Below are 13,242 nucleotides of genomic sequence, written 5' to 3' on the forward strand. Positions count from 1 at the left end.
AGGTTCTTAAACCCTTACAATATTCTTTTGCTTCAAATAAGTGACTCAAAAAGCTTTTTTGTTTGTAAACAAACTTCCAGAGCTCACTGTTACACCCAAACGTTCCTGTTTATGAGTGTTACTTGTAATGTGATGTTTTACAAAGAACAATACATAGCTTAGAGGGGGGGACCATGACATGAAAACAACAAGAACACCAGAAATACATTAAGAGTCAGACAGCTTCTGAATACAACAGTTTTATTTTACTGATTCGTAACAAAAAAATACCCACCCCCCCACCCGCCAAAACTGTTTTCCTGCCACTCAGTTGTAAAGCACTGGTCAGACTGCTGTACAGAGTTGTTCAGATACTGAGAGACAAGTAGTTAATTAGCACGTTACAAAGAGAAACTTCTCATGCAATCCAAAAATAATCTGAATGCAGTAAGGAGAATGTGCTGATGGAAAGTTGTGGTTGTGTTGTGACATTCAGCCCAGATGTACTTTTATGTCCTCTCCACTCCTGCCCAGAACTCCAACCAGGACTTCCGAGTGTTCCTGCTCTAGATATCCTTGATAACATCTTCCAGCTCCTCTTTGGAAAACATGTGGAAGGTCTTCCCGGGCTCTACCGTTGCGAGCTACAGGAGAGACACAGAAACAGAAAGCCTGAATTAAAACCTGAGGATTTACACACTCTCTGTCCCGTACATATTTAACATGTGCACTGTTTTATTTTTCAAACAACAAAATAATTGCACTGGGCATTGGCAATGTTGTCCCAACTACACCATTTTTTTAAATCCCACTTTTAAGCACCTTGAATTGCATAATGAATTATCATTGGCTTTGTGAGAAACTAAGAACTGACCTCAATGTTGGTGGCGTTGAGCTTCTCCTCCATCACCTGCTTCAGAATAGTGAGGGACGATTTGATCGCGTCTTTTAATGTCATGGACTGTCAGTTGGCAAGGGAGAGAGGGACAAACAGAAAATATACAACCCATCAATCAGGCAATTTACCAAGTCACAAATAACATATCAGTTTATCAACATGATATTTTAGCTGTTGCTGTTTAACATAAACAAGCATTGGTCAGTACCTTGTGGTAGACCTCTTGCAGAGAGCTCTGTGCTCCTTCAGACGCTGAGCCGATGGCCCGAGCATCGCACTGCACAAAGGTTCCTGATGGGTCCATGTGGTACCTTCATTCATAAACAAATAACAGTTAAGAATCTGTGAAGTAAGAATTTAAAAGTGACCATGCTCCTGCTGAGTCTAAAGTTAAATGCACAAATAGTATTGTATACGTACAGCTGGGGTCCTTTCTCATCAACTCCTCCAAACAGAAGTGCTACACCGAATGGTCGACTCTGTGTAGATGATGAGAAGAACACGTTACACTAGTTTACTAGAATATCACCAAACATTAAGCCTTTGAAGTACAAAAAACATAACTGGATTAAAGTTTGAGTAGATGAGAATTCCATACAAAAATTTGTCAAATAGGTTAACTCTTTTGACTTTAAGTTGAATGAAATATTTATTATGCCTGCACATTTTTATACATACACAAGAGATTGTGTAAATTGTTTGCTTCCATGATTTGTAAATTGGTGACTGACCATGGCACCAGGATCAGCGTCCTCCTCTCCAAACTGCAGCGCCAGGTTGGACACAGCCTGAGTCACACTCTCCACTGTCATCGTCTCATTGTAAGTGAACCAGTGGTTCTGTGGAAGAATATATATACACACAGATTATTTAATAGTTAAAACAGAAAATCAGTAAACTGCTCATAGATTACCGTGCTTGGCAGTCATACCTGTGTTTCCACTCTTGCTTTGTCAATAAGAGTCTTGGCATCAGCTATCAAGCCACTCATGGCACAACCTTTTGGATGGAAAGAAAGAAAATGTATGAAATGCCCGTCCTGTTTATGTTTAAGCCTAAAGCATCAATCAGCATGATCAAACACAATAAATGTAATGTCTCTCCATATTTTCTAAGGGAATAACATTATGCAAGAAAGATGTGTTACTGAAACATAAGGCAATAATCAAACAAATGATTGCACATTGTTGATAAAGCATCCATTATGTTGCATCGTTTGGATCTCAGACAAGTAAAAACCGTATGTTTTTAATAAAAAGTGCAGATCTCTGTTGTCTGCATTTCATTTTAGTCTGTTTCAATTTGCCCCAATCTTTCACAAATCATTACACTTTATTTAACATGCATAGCATTTCAAATGTATTAAACACACTTTGAAAATGCAGAATATTTGGAAGAAGAGAGATTGTTCTCCCAACATGGCTGCTTGTCTACTTCATGATTATTGTAGGAGAAAATGACAGTCTGAAGTTAACATGCAGTACACTCAAGCAGTTCGCTCAGCATCCAGGTTCAAGGCTTAGTAAGTCTGTCTGACTGTCTTGCCACTTACCGATGTGAGTATCAATCTCCACAATCTTTTCGATGCTGTTGGGCTCCATCAGCGGAGAGGTGATCCTCTTCTCCACAGCCAGACACACCCCCTCAGATGTCTGGATACCAATGGCTGTAGAGCCCAACTGGGAAAGCAAAGCAGACCAGACACTTACGATCGTAGGAGGTTGACATTGTTTTAAAGTTGAGTCCAAATACCACACAGAAAAAGTATATAGGCCACCTAAAGTGATTCAGCATGCAATACTCACCTTTATGGCTTCTATGGCATATTCAACCTGGAACAATCTTCCTTCAGGAGAGAATGTGTTCACACCTCTGTAAGAGAAATATAAATTATATATATATATATAATATAATATTTTCAATATTGTTATTATTAGTAATAATGGTTATCAGTTCTACAATAGTAGAAAACAACTTGTGATGCCTACAAGTGTATATAACGTTATTTAGCATTATGTTGTTGTTATTAGTGTTTTAAGGCTTCAGTCCCAAGAATGCAATGTTTTTGTGGCCTACTATGACAAGAATAGTCTTTAACACAGCATTTTAATATAAAACGGGCTTTCCTTGTTGTTGGGTTTTAATACAGGAAATGCTATACCGAAAGTGAAAGATAACTTGTTGCGAAGTGACTAGCTTGATGCTAAGGTTAGCGCATAGCTCCAACAAACAACTAGCACGTTAAAACAAGTGCATGAAAAAGAAACATTTCCAGATTTCCTGGTACACTACAAATCAACATCGACCTGCCAAACAACATCTTAGCACACTTATGCCCTCGTAAGTGTTCCTGTTCACATGGATAAGAGCTCAATTAATGACAAAGCAGTTTGTGTTGCACCTACCTGTCATATTCCGATCTTGTCAAAAACATCGTTCAACGTTTAACACAGGACCTGCAGAAAGAGAAGCGTGTACTATGTGAGAATCCAGCAATATAAAAAATAGTTAAAACAATTATAAACGATCAGGACAATTCCTTGCTCCGAGTTTACCGTGACACCGGGTGATTGCTAGCCAAAAGTTAGCTGTGATACCGAGCAAGCATGCTAGCTAACTGACGCAGCTAATCATTCAAACTGCGCAGGAAACAACTTATTTAAGTCTAACCTTGATTTACGGAGACTATAACACAATTTAAAAGAACATATATTGACCATTTAGCAACATTCTTTTAAATAAGTGTAGTTGTTAGACTCATTTACCTCCAGTAACAAACCCTTGAATGAGTTCGCTAGTTTCAGGGGAAGCGTCTGAGGTGTAACATCCAAACGCGCCGGACGTCAACAAATCTGAAACGAAAGTTCCGCGTGTGCAGCGCTGTCTCTGAATATCAATAATAACATCTTAAATATCCGCTTTATCAGCTAGAAGTCGGAGTTTTACTGCCTGATATACAATAAGTTGATTCTGATGTAAAATAAAAGATATGATCAATTTTGCATTTTACAAAATAAGGCAAGTTACGTCTACAAAAATGATCACAGATTAAAAAAATAAATAACTGAATGTAAAACCTAACCATTGGCCTTGATAGAAACTGAGATATTTTTAGAAACATGGTCCTCTTTAGTTAACGTAGAGCAGGATAATAACAATAATCTTAATAAAATGAATGGTTTCCCCATTGATGCAAAGCCTATTATTATATTATTGAGTGTTGTCGTTGAACTGGGTAACTTCTGGATTCACACTGCCAGCTTAAGTATATATGTGTCCCATATGGTCTAGCGGTTAGGATTCCTGGTTTTCACCCAGGCGGCCCGGGTTCGACTCCCGGTATGGGAACTACCGTTTTAAGATAGGAACAATTTAGAAATGAGCATTACGTCGCTATAGCATAAATCCTAGTGTAGAATCTAGTACATATTCTAATGTTTCCACCGTCAACATCCTGCATAAAACTGATAAACACCTTGCAGAAATACACCTTGCAATACTGTTACAAAGACACCCTTAGATAATATGTAGTACCTGTGTAGTCGTAGCATATCATCAGCCACTAAGGGTCGTCTCTGAGCTGAACAAGGCAGTGAAAACTATACAGTCCTTGGTGGACATATTGGGATAGTGAGTTACTTTACTAGAGAAAATGGCTTAATATTGAATTAATACAGTGAATGTGGTATGAAGGTCTTCAAAATGGTCTGTATTTGATGACGATTTGTCCAGATCTATAAATATTATTACAGATATCAAGCATTGGTAAAAAAATTAAAAAACTTGTTTTATTTAGATACTTTAACAGCCCAATAATGATTATTATATAATAAAATAAAAACTAATTAGTGTTATTATTATAACAACAACATATTTTTAGTAGTATTATTATGACTATATTCTTATACTTGATAAATGCAGCAAAGTTCAATTAAAAGGTATAGTCTGGCAATATTTGATGTTTTTTTGCTCATAAACCTAGAGAAGATTCTTTAGTCACTTTTGTAAATTAAGTTCGGTGAGGCGAGGGGATGTAAATGCAGGCCGGTGTCGGGTTTCATTTCCCGGGTGGGATCAGTTGAGTTTGGTCCTGTTTTGGTTCTGTGTGGCAGCCTAAACGCGGTGCTGTCTGTTTCTTCTTTAAACACTGATATCTGACCAAATCAAGTCCTGCTGCTGCGGATGGATACAGGTTGCATGTTTTCTTACCCTCAGGCTCGCCTGCCAGGTGCACCGCCTTAACATTTCTGCTCACCATTACAGCAGTCAACATGAAGCTCGAGAGGGAGGACATCATTTTTCAGGCTCTCTTCTTGATCCACAGTAAGTAGACTAGAGTTTGGTGAGGGTAGCATTGTTTTGAATAGATGTGTAGTGTGTGCATCCAAGAGTCTGCATTCTTAATTTATCATTATTGGTTTTGGTTGCCAGTACTTGGATGGATTAGATTAAAATGTACTATTTTTCCCATATCTTTTTTTAAAGCTGCATATTTAAAAAATTTTATCAGCTTATTTGAAAAATATAATTTGCTGACATTTATAAACTGAATGTTTTGAGTCTTTTGAGATAAATATTGAAGCCAGCCCTGACCTGATGATTTCCTTCTGTCCACCTCCTGCTTCAAGCACATTCCTGTCAGATGAGTTTTACTTACTCAGGGTCCAAAAAACCCTTTTGCTCTACTGCACATTATCATTATAAGCTTTGAGTGTGCTTTGAACTGTTGTTTTTAACAATGCACTTTTTTTTTTTAAAGCTTCAGTTAATTGGCACTTGATTTAATTGTATGACCCAGAATGATCTTATTAATTCAACCAACTTGAGCTGTAGTTGACTCTGCATTAAAGAGCTTTCCAACATGCAGGAGTAATACATTTCTTCACAACTTGCAGTGGCAGATTGACAGCGTCTGTTTAAGTGATTTTTTTATTCACTACCTCTGTTTCTATTTCAGTCGTGGCCTGCCTCTTTTCTGCAGGTATGTTTTCTTTGTGTGTGCAGTTAAGATCCATATAAATGCATTTGTATTTAGGGACTTAGAAGCTGTATGTCGCAGTGTGTAAACTCTTCTCCCTCTCTTTAGTGTCAGGTCAGTCTGACAGCAGCAGCAGCAGTGTGGTGGTGGCAGGGTACAATGTGAGCGCCCCCGCTGGTTCCAAAGTGCTGCTACAGTGTGTGAGCGGCCGTATGGTGTGGACCAGGGACCATTTGAGGGACAGGCAGAGGGTGGTGCACTGGGACATGTACCGGACTCGGCCAGACTACGCCATGGAGAGGGTGCTGGACATGTACTCTGCAGGGGACCAGCGCATCTACAACTCCTACAACCAGGGCCGGGTGGGCCTCAGCCCCAGAGCCTTCAGGGATGGAAACTTCTCCCTGGTCATCAAAGGTCAACCTCTCTTTCACTCTCATGTCTGTAGCTGCTGGTGAATTGGTCTCAATATGTGACGGTCATTATTACTTTGTCGGTCTGATTCATTTCAGTTCAACCTTCATGTCACATGTAATTTATGTCTAGCATTTTCACAGCTGCCCTCTTAAGTGAACTAAATAAACCCATATTTAGGATCAATGAACTTACCCTCAAGCCTGCCATTAGTTTTGGTGTATACCAGTATGGAATAAAATTGAAAACACAGGAAAAGATTATTTAGTTATTCATCTGTGACCATACAATTGTCTAAATGTATGTATTTGTTTGTTTAAGTTTTTTTTCCAAACAGAGAAATTGGTCATCACTTGTTGATCAGATCCCGATGCATCCCATCTCAGGAGATTTAGTTTGAATGTTACATACCAATCATTTCACAAACAGTTATTTATTTCTGTGTGGTTACCAGAGGTGGTCTTTGTGTCATAAAACAAGCGGCAGAAACCTGCTGTTTTTTAAAAATTGCACTCTTGAGGGACAATTGCAACGTTCACACACAACAAAGAGAGTTGCTTCCAACAGAAATGGGTTAGTGATTATTTTCTTAACATCTGTGCTTGCTTCTTGTACGTCTGCCATGATTTATTTTCAAGCAGCTGAAAGAAAAATTGGATGCAATGCAAAGCACACAAGATTCATGAACAGAGTTTTCTAGTATTTTACAGTAGGTAAATAGATAATAAATATTCTGTGTTTGTGCTTGTGATCATAGACGTGACGATGAATGACAGAGGTCTGTACTCCTGCAACCTCCATCATCTCTACTGCCACCTGTACGAGACAATCAGAGTGCAGCTTAACATCACCAAATCACGTGAGCATCACACAGCACTTCAATCTTCAACGCTGCAGATTCAAAGCTGACTCAATTTGTCTTTTGTTGCACATAAAGGTCGTAAAGAGCAGCGTTTCTGGGATGGACATAAGGCGGTGTATGTGGTGTTGCTTGGTAGTACTGTGGTGCTGCCGTGCATCAACCGACGTAATGTGTGGACAGACTGGAGCGAGGAGGAGGAGGACCAGCAAGTGAGTGACGTGCATGAGTTTGTTTGTATGAGTCTCAGTCTAGATTTTCTTTTAATTTAAAGAGATCATGTGGTATTTCGTAAAATATGTAACCTTTCTTACCTCGGTGGCCTCCAGGTGGTCCACTGGGACCGCCAGTCCCCAGGAGTCCGCCACGACCGTGCCGACCGCCTGGTGGATTTGTACGCCTCCGGAGAGCAGCGCAACTACGGAACGCTATTCCTCCAGAGGAAGATGAACATCAGCAGTCAAGCATTCTCAGAGGGAGACTTTTCCCTTTCCATATCTGAACTGCAGGTGTGTAAAGGAGAGTAAACACAGGAGCCCTTTAGTGCTTTAGTGTCAGTACATAGCTACAGTAAAAAAACAGCGTATGGCAAGAAGTACACATCCCATTGGAGAGATGTTACTGTGTGTGTGTGTGTGTGTGTGTGTGTGTGTGTGTGTGTGTGTGTGTGTGTGTGTGTGTGTGTGTGTGTGTGTGTGTGTGTGTGTGTGTGTGTGTGTAAACACATGGAACCTCCATTAGTAATTTAGCTCTTAACAACTCTGTTGGGAAATGAGGTTGGCAGTAATAGTAAGTTGAGCAACTGCATACATTTTTCAAGACAATAACAACAGTAACATACCAAACAATTCGAGATCTGCCCAAAAGGACTTCACAACAGTCCATTTGGTGTTGTATGTAATTATAGCAAAAACTCACATCTTTGGAATGTCAGAATCCTGGTGTTTTCTGATTTTGCTCATAAATCAGAAAACACACACCAGTCAGTGTGTCAGCTTCAGGCAACACTCAGCTGACTGTTACACCACTTCTGTTCTTGATCATGTTTGAAGGCATCAATGTAGGTTTAATTAGCTCTAATGTTACAGAAACCCTTTGATCCTAGCAAGACAGCAATAGATCATTTCTTAGCTTTTATGAATAAAATGAAAGTGGTTGCTTAATTCAATGATGAGCACATATGTAAACCCTGTTTGTTGTTTGACAACACAGGCTTGTTTTACTCTATTGCCCTTTAGATGCTGGCAATGTGAAGAACTGTTTCAGGATGCTATGCATGAAAAGCTGCATGAAAAAGTTCACGTGCATGATTTTTTTCCCTGATTGTTATATTATTACATTACATTATTATTACATAATGCTATGTAATTACATTTAATAGAATAATTCTGATTGTGTGCACATCCAAACCAATCTATTCTGGTGTGGTTGTTGATAACATTTAGATCACATATTCTTCTAAATGAAGGCACATTCAGTATAATATGTGTGTATATGTGTGTTTGTCTATGTATATTTAACACACAGCCCACAGACCAGGGAATGTATTCCTGCCATCTCCACCACCATTACTGTGGTCTGCACGAGAGAAGAGAGTTTCAGGTCACAGTGGAAGCACCGGTGATTAAGGCCACCCTGCCAGCCAGAGCACTACCAAGTGAAGACAAAGGTAACACACACTTATGTATAAACACATACACACACACACACACACACACACACACACACACACACACACACACACACACACACACACACACACACACACACACACACACACACACACACACACACACACACACACACACACACACACACACACACTCACATACTAGTGCCTAAGTCGAGGGGATGTTTTATGACTTAGTGGATGTGAACTATCATGTGTACAATTAGGATAAAGTAACACACATCTGTTCTTTCCCTCATTCCCCCGTCTGTGGCTTCTCGTTTTGTCCGCATTTATCCTTGCTATGTTTCGTCTCAGCCTCACTCTCCGCGGAGTAAGGAAACATTAGAGGAGAAGGGGGAGAAAAACCCAGTTTTTTAAACTTTTCTGTTTGTTTCATGTGAGATTTACATCTTGCAGCCTGACGCCAGGCCCCTGAAACCACTCACACTCCCTCATCGCAATTCGCACCTTCTTCTCACCCCTGCTCTCCACTTTTTCTCAACAGACATGTTTTATTGCTACTTTCTTGCTGCTCAAAGTGATATGTTTTTGTCTGTTATCCGTTTTCTTTCCTGCTTGTTCCCTTCTGAATTGTTAAGTTCCCATTGCTCCGTGCTTTGACCTGTCGGAAAAAAATGTCTCTCCGAGTGCGTTTCAGAAAGAAGAAAGGAAAGAGAGAAGAAGAGAGGATTGGCACGTTGGCATGCCAGCTGCCTACCTCAAATTCTTAAAGAATGAGAGAGTCTGTGTTTCCAGTAGGTTACTGAAGCAAAGCTCATAACGGCAGATGCATCAATGTGGGAAAATCATTGAGAGGGGTTTAGAAATGAAATGAGAAATGCCTGTGGTGAAGTCCATCTGTGTGTGTGTGTGTGGTTGTGTGCGTGTGCGTGTGTGTGTGCGTGTGCGTGTGTGTGTGTGTGTGTGTGTGTGTGTGTGTGTGTGTGTGTGTGTGTGTGTGTGTGTGTGTGTGTGTGTGTGTGTGTGTGTGTGTGTAAAATAGCGTGCCAACTCCGATCTCATTTCGGTGGAATCTCTCGGATACAGTGTAAAGACTGTATCTGAAGATCTACCCACACAATTAATCTTTCTCTTACTCCCGAGCTGTAATAATGCAGTAATTGTATTGGTTAGAAACAAGATGCACAAGTGATTTATCTCTGTGTAAGAATTAGTTTGTCTAACTGTTTTCCCTCTCTGACTGTCTGCTTCCTTGTTGGCTTTGGCTAAGTTTCCCCCTGTCCAGCTTTCTGTTTGTCTCCACCTTCGAGGATCCCACATGCTCAGCTTGTTTATTTTCATCCCGCTTCTTTCACTCACTCTTTTTCATTGTTTTTCTCACTATTTTTCATCTTTTTTTATTAATAAATAGAACTGTTTACTGAAGTTTTGCGGACCAGAACAAGAAGTTTGATTCATCTAGGCGGCAGCTGGCAACCCAAACAGCTGGAGCCAGAGATGAATGAGGTTTTTGAGATAGATGGAGCTACACAAAGAGAGAGTGAAGGACATTGGCGAGGAGTTTGTTGATGAAATAGAGGAGAGGAGATGTAGGTCACCCCTCCCTCCCTCCCTCCCTCCCTCCCTCCGTCTCTCCCACCCATCAGAGTTATTTGTCAGTAGAGATTGAGCAAGGAGAACACACATGTTCACATCCGAGCAAGAGTCAGCAATACAAAGTCTTTAAACTAATCAAAAGGATCAGGGGATTTGTAGTGTTACTGTAATGAACATGTTGTTTTCATGTACTTGCGATGAACAGCCGCATATAATGCATGTTAAATTTGTGTTCTTGGGATAAAGGTCTTTTCTGGCTTCACTGTTCAAGGCAAACCTCTGGAGAAACATCTTGCTGTCCATTTCCACCCCTTTGGCTCTCCTCTGTTCCACCCTCTCTGTCCTTCCTTCACTCCTCTTCCTCCCCTCTCTTTTCTGTGTTTTACTGCCAGGAAAAGTAAATCACAGCATGACTTTCTGTCTTGATCTCATTTTGGCTTAAATGTGTTGAGTCTGAGGTCCACAGCTGCTTCTTGCCTTGCACTTTTTTAGCAAGACAAAATGAAAGCAGATACTTAACCCCCCAACCCCATCATGCATCTCAACACTCAGCAGTAACGCACATATCACCTATCGTTATTATTCCTTGCTGCCTCATAATTTGCAAGGTGGTAAAGGTTACACGGCATCACACACTCACACACACACAAGCAGCCACATGCACACACTGACATTTTTCTTTGTTGGGCTTGATATCTCCTAGCATTAGTGTTCCACTGCAAACACACATTAAACTCAAACTACAGATTTCCTCGGGAACAAAGTCAAGATTAATTTGAGTTCAACAGCCCAGTTCTTTGGTGTGCTTAGTGTCTAAAAGCAATAGGTAACAGAGAAATAGTTAGCAAAAAGGGTTATTTTATACTAAGTGACAGTTGGTCTTTGATGATAACTAAACAGCTATTTATTTCATACAAGAAATACAACATCTTCTTTAAAGGATTTCCTTGAATAAATAGTACAAATTAAGCCGTGTATCCATTATGGAATCCAATCAGATCTCAATAAACAAATATCTTACACCTGATGCTAAATCAGGGGAAGATTGAAGTCCTTTCAGTTCATCTAGCATAGGACCACAACATTTTAGGATACGTCCCAACATTTTAGGACATGTCCCAAATTGTATGACAACCCATCAAAAAGCTGTAGAGACATTTCACTCCACGCACAGCATTATGGTTGTTCTTGAGGAAAATGAGAGTAATTAGAAATGCATGAATAGGGAACCATGAATGTCTGGACCACAGTTAAGGTAGTGTCAAGATGGTAACTGTTACCAGAATCGAAAAGTAAATAGAAGTTCTGTGTTACTCATTTCTGTTCTATGTACAGTACGGTATTGTTTATTTCATTACTAAATGGTGACTATTGTAAACTCTGCATTACTCAGACACCACTAAGGCTGAATCACCACGAGTCATCAATGTTATCCTGCCCGACCAGAGACACTACTTTCTGCTGCCGCTGGGCTACGTCCTCACCTCCTTCCTGCTCTTGGCCTTCATTATACTCATCATCATCCTCATCACACGCAGACGTAAAACCAAAGGTCTGACCTGCTGTATCTTAGTCGGACTGTAAATTTACATTGAAATAACATTTGTAAATCTCATCTTATCTTCTTGTACTTTCAGAGTTTTACTCACAACCATCCACGAGGTGAGAACACAGAAAACACACATAATTAATGTCTTACTGTTTAACACACTCAATTGTCTATATCATACCGTGATAGGTCCAGCAGAAGTGAAAGCACCTCAGAAGAGTTTGAGATGGACATAACTGATGTCAATGTGAGCAGTCTGGAGTCTGGTGGAGAGCCAAGACTTGGTAAGGAAAGATGAAGAAAGTGGCTTTTGTCTGGACTGTGTGTGTTTGACTTCCTCCTGTGTGATTTTAGAATTCAAGAACAACCTGCTGAAAGAGAAGGTCCACACTAACACTCAGCCTAAAGTCATTGATCTTGACAAAGGTAACACACAACAAAGATCAAAGTCAGATTCATGAAAAACAAATGTCTCATTTTCAATTTTCCTTAACTTCAAATGTGCCTTTACTTCTTTCCAGAGATGCAGAAATTTTCAAAATGAGGAAGAGACAAATAGATGGCGAAACTTGAGTCACTGGCTGGTCCAGAAGCTGCACTCCAAACTTAACCCCACCACAAAAAAAATCAGTTTTTTAAAAAGCCAACATTGAGGCCTTTTGTTGTTTGAATTGTAAGTACTAGAGACCAAGAAAAATGTGTTACATTTTCTTTCATTTTACTTGATCAAACTACAACATCTGGACATGGACCCTTTGGCGCTACCCAGAGGGGACTTTTAAACAGAGCTGTGTCTGTTAAAGCAGCAATGTGTGCACACGATAAATAAAGTTGTGATCGAGTACATTTTCATTTGATACTGCTTCGATGATTATACCTAAAGCGTAAAAAGATACAGTTTTTTCTTCTTTTTTTTAACTCACATATCCATCTTTGCTTAACTGACTGGACTGAAGCATAACTGAAGCTGTATTCTTAGTAGCTCCTGCTATGCTATGATGCTTTATGCCAACTGACCAATGAAGCAGTGTATGTAAACAATGTTTTGTTTTGATGCTCATACTGTTTTTTTGTGTAATGTTACTTTTTACACTTATTAAAATGGCAATGTGTGATGCTGATTTTAACTGATGTTGGTTATTCGTGATTTTTTAAAGGGCTAAATTTGTCTCTTTGTATTCAATAAACGTTTGGTAACGGGCTAGGAAAAGCAAGTATGTAAATAATATTAACAAAAGCTTTGCTCTATTCAAGTATTTCATCACAGTGAGCCAGCATGCACAATAATAGGAATTTAGCCATCATTCTTTTACTATTTACGTCTGTTTTTTCTACT

General features: G+C 39.7%; 2 protein-coding genes and 1 non-coding gene across 3 annotated transcripts; 2 read left to right on the forward strand and 1 right to left on the reverse strand.

Annotated features, from left to right (window-relative positions):
- Positions 1 to 280: 280 nt before the first annotated feature.
- psma5 (proteasome 20S subunit alpha 5) lies at positions 281 to 3,780 on the reverse strand. Its single transcript, XM_063911984.1, has 10 exons — positions 3,643 to 3,780; positions 3,283 to 3,333; positions 2,683 to 2,749; positions 2,430 to 2,556; positions 1,809 to 1,876; positions 1,609 to 1,716; positions 1,298 to 1,356; positions 1,086 to 1,188; positions 854 to 940; positions 281 to 623 (listed from the first exon to the last, which is right to left on the reverse strand). The coding sequence occupies exons 2-10, from the start codon at positions 3,309 to 3,311 to the stop codon at positions 546 to 548; spliced, it is 726 nt and encodes a 241-aa protein (XP_063768054.1). The 5' UTR covers positions 3,312 to 3,333; positions 3,643 to 3,780; the 3' UTR covers positions 281 to 545.
- A 373-nt stretch (positions 3,781 to 4,153) lies between these two features.
- Positions 4,154 to 4,225, forward strand: trnae-uuc (transfer RNA glutamic acid (anticodon UUC)). Its single transcript has one exon. It is a non-coding gene; the product is annotated as a tRNA-Glu (tRNA).
- Positions 4,226 to 4,955: 730 nt separating this feature from the next.
- On the forward strand, positions 4,956 to 13,033 carry LOC134882296 (matrix remodeling-associated protein 8-like). Its single transcript, XM_063909926.1, has 12 exons — positions 4,956 to 5,200; positions 5,835 to 5,858; positions 5,964 to 6,272; positions 7,027 to 7,128; positions 7,207 to 7,340; positions 7,458 to 7,637; positions 8,656 to 8,797; positions 11,751 to 11,909; positions 11,995 to 12,019; positions 12,096 to 12,190; positions 12,261 to 12,332; positions 12,428 to 13,033. The coding sequence occupies exons 1-12, from the start codon at positions 5,149 to 5,151 to the stop codon at positions 12,448 to 12,450; spliced, it is 1,317 nt and encodes a 438-aa protein (XP_063765996.1). The 5' UTR covers positions 4,956 to 5,148; the 3' UTR covers positions 12,451 to 13,033.
- The last annotated feature ends 209 nt before the right edge of the window (positions 13,034 to 13,242 follow it).

The sequence above is a fragment of the Eleginops maclovinus genome, chromosome 20 (assembly GCF_036324505.1).
Source record: "Eleginops maclovinus isolate JMC-PN-2008 ecotype Puerto Natales chromosome 20, JC_Emac_rtc_rv5, whole genome shotgun sequence".
In the NCBI taxonomy this organism is placed as follows: Eukaryota; Metazoa; Chordata; class Actinopteri; order Perciformes; family Eleginopidae; genus Eleginops; species Eleginops maclovinus.

Bases quoted from the DNA above. Each gene is read 5' to 3' on its own strand.
- psma5 (XM_063911984.1), bottom strand. From the start codon at position 3,311: ATGTTTTTGACAAGATCGGAATATGACAG. The intron at 2,750-3,282 runs GTAGGTGCAACA...TTTCTCTTACAG, and splicing joins ACAAGATCGGAATATGACAG to AGGTGTGAACACATTCTCTC. The intron at 2,557-2,682 runs GTGAGTATTGCA...TTGCTTTCCCAG, and splicing joins ATGCCATAGAAGCCATAAAG to TTGGGCTCTACAGCCATTGG.
- LOC134882296 (XM_063909926.1), top strand. From the start codon at position 5,149: ATGAAGCTCGAGAGGGAGGACATCATTTTTCAGGCTCTCTTCTTGATC. The intron at 12,020-12,095 runs GTGAGAACACAG...ATACCGTGATAG, and splicing joins TACTCACAACCATCCACGAG to GTCCAGCAGAAGTGAAAGCA. The intron at 12,333-12,427 runs GTAACACACAAC...ACTTCTTTCCAG, and splicing joins AGTCATTGATCTTGACAAAG to AGATGCAGAAATTTTCAAAA.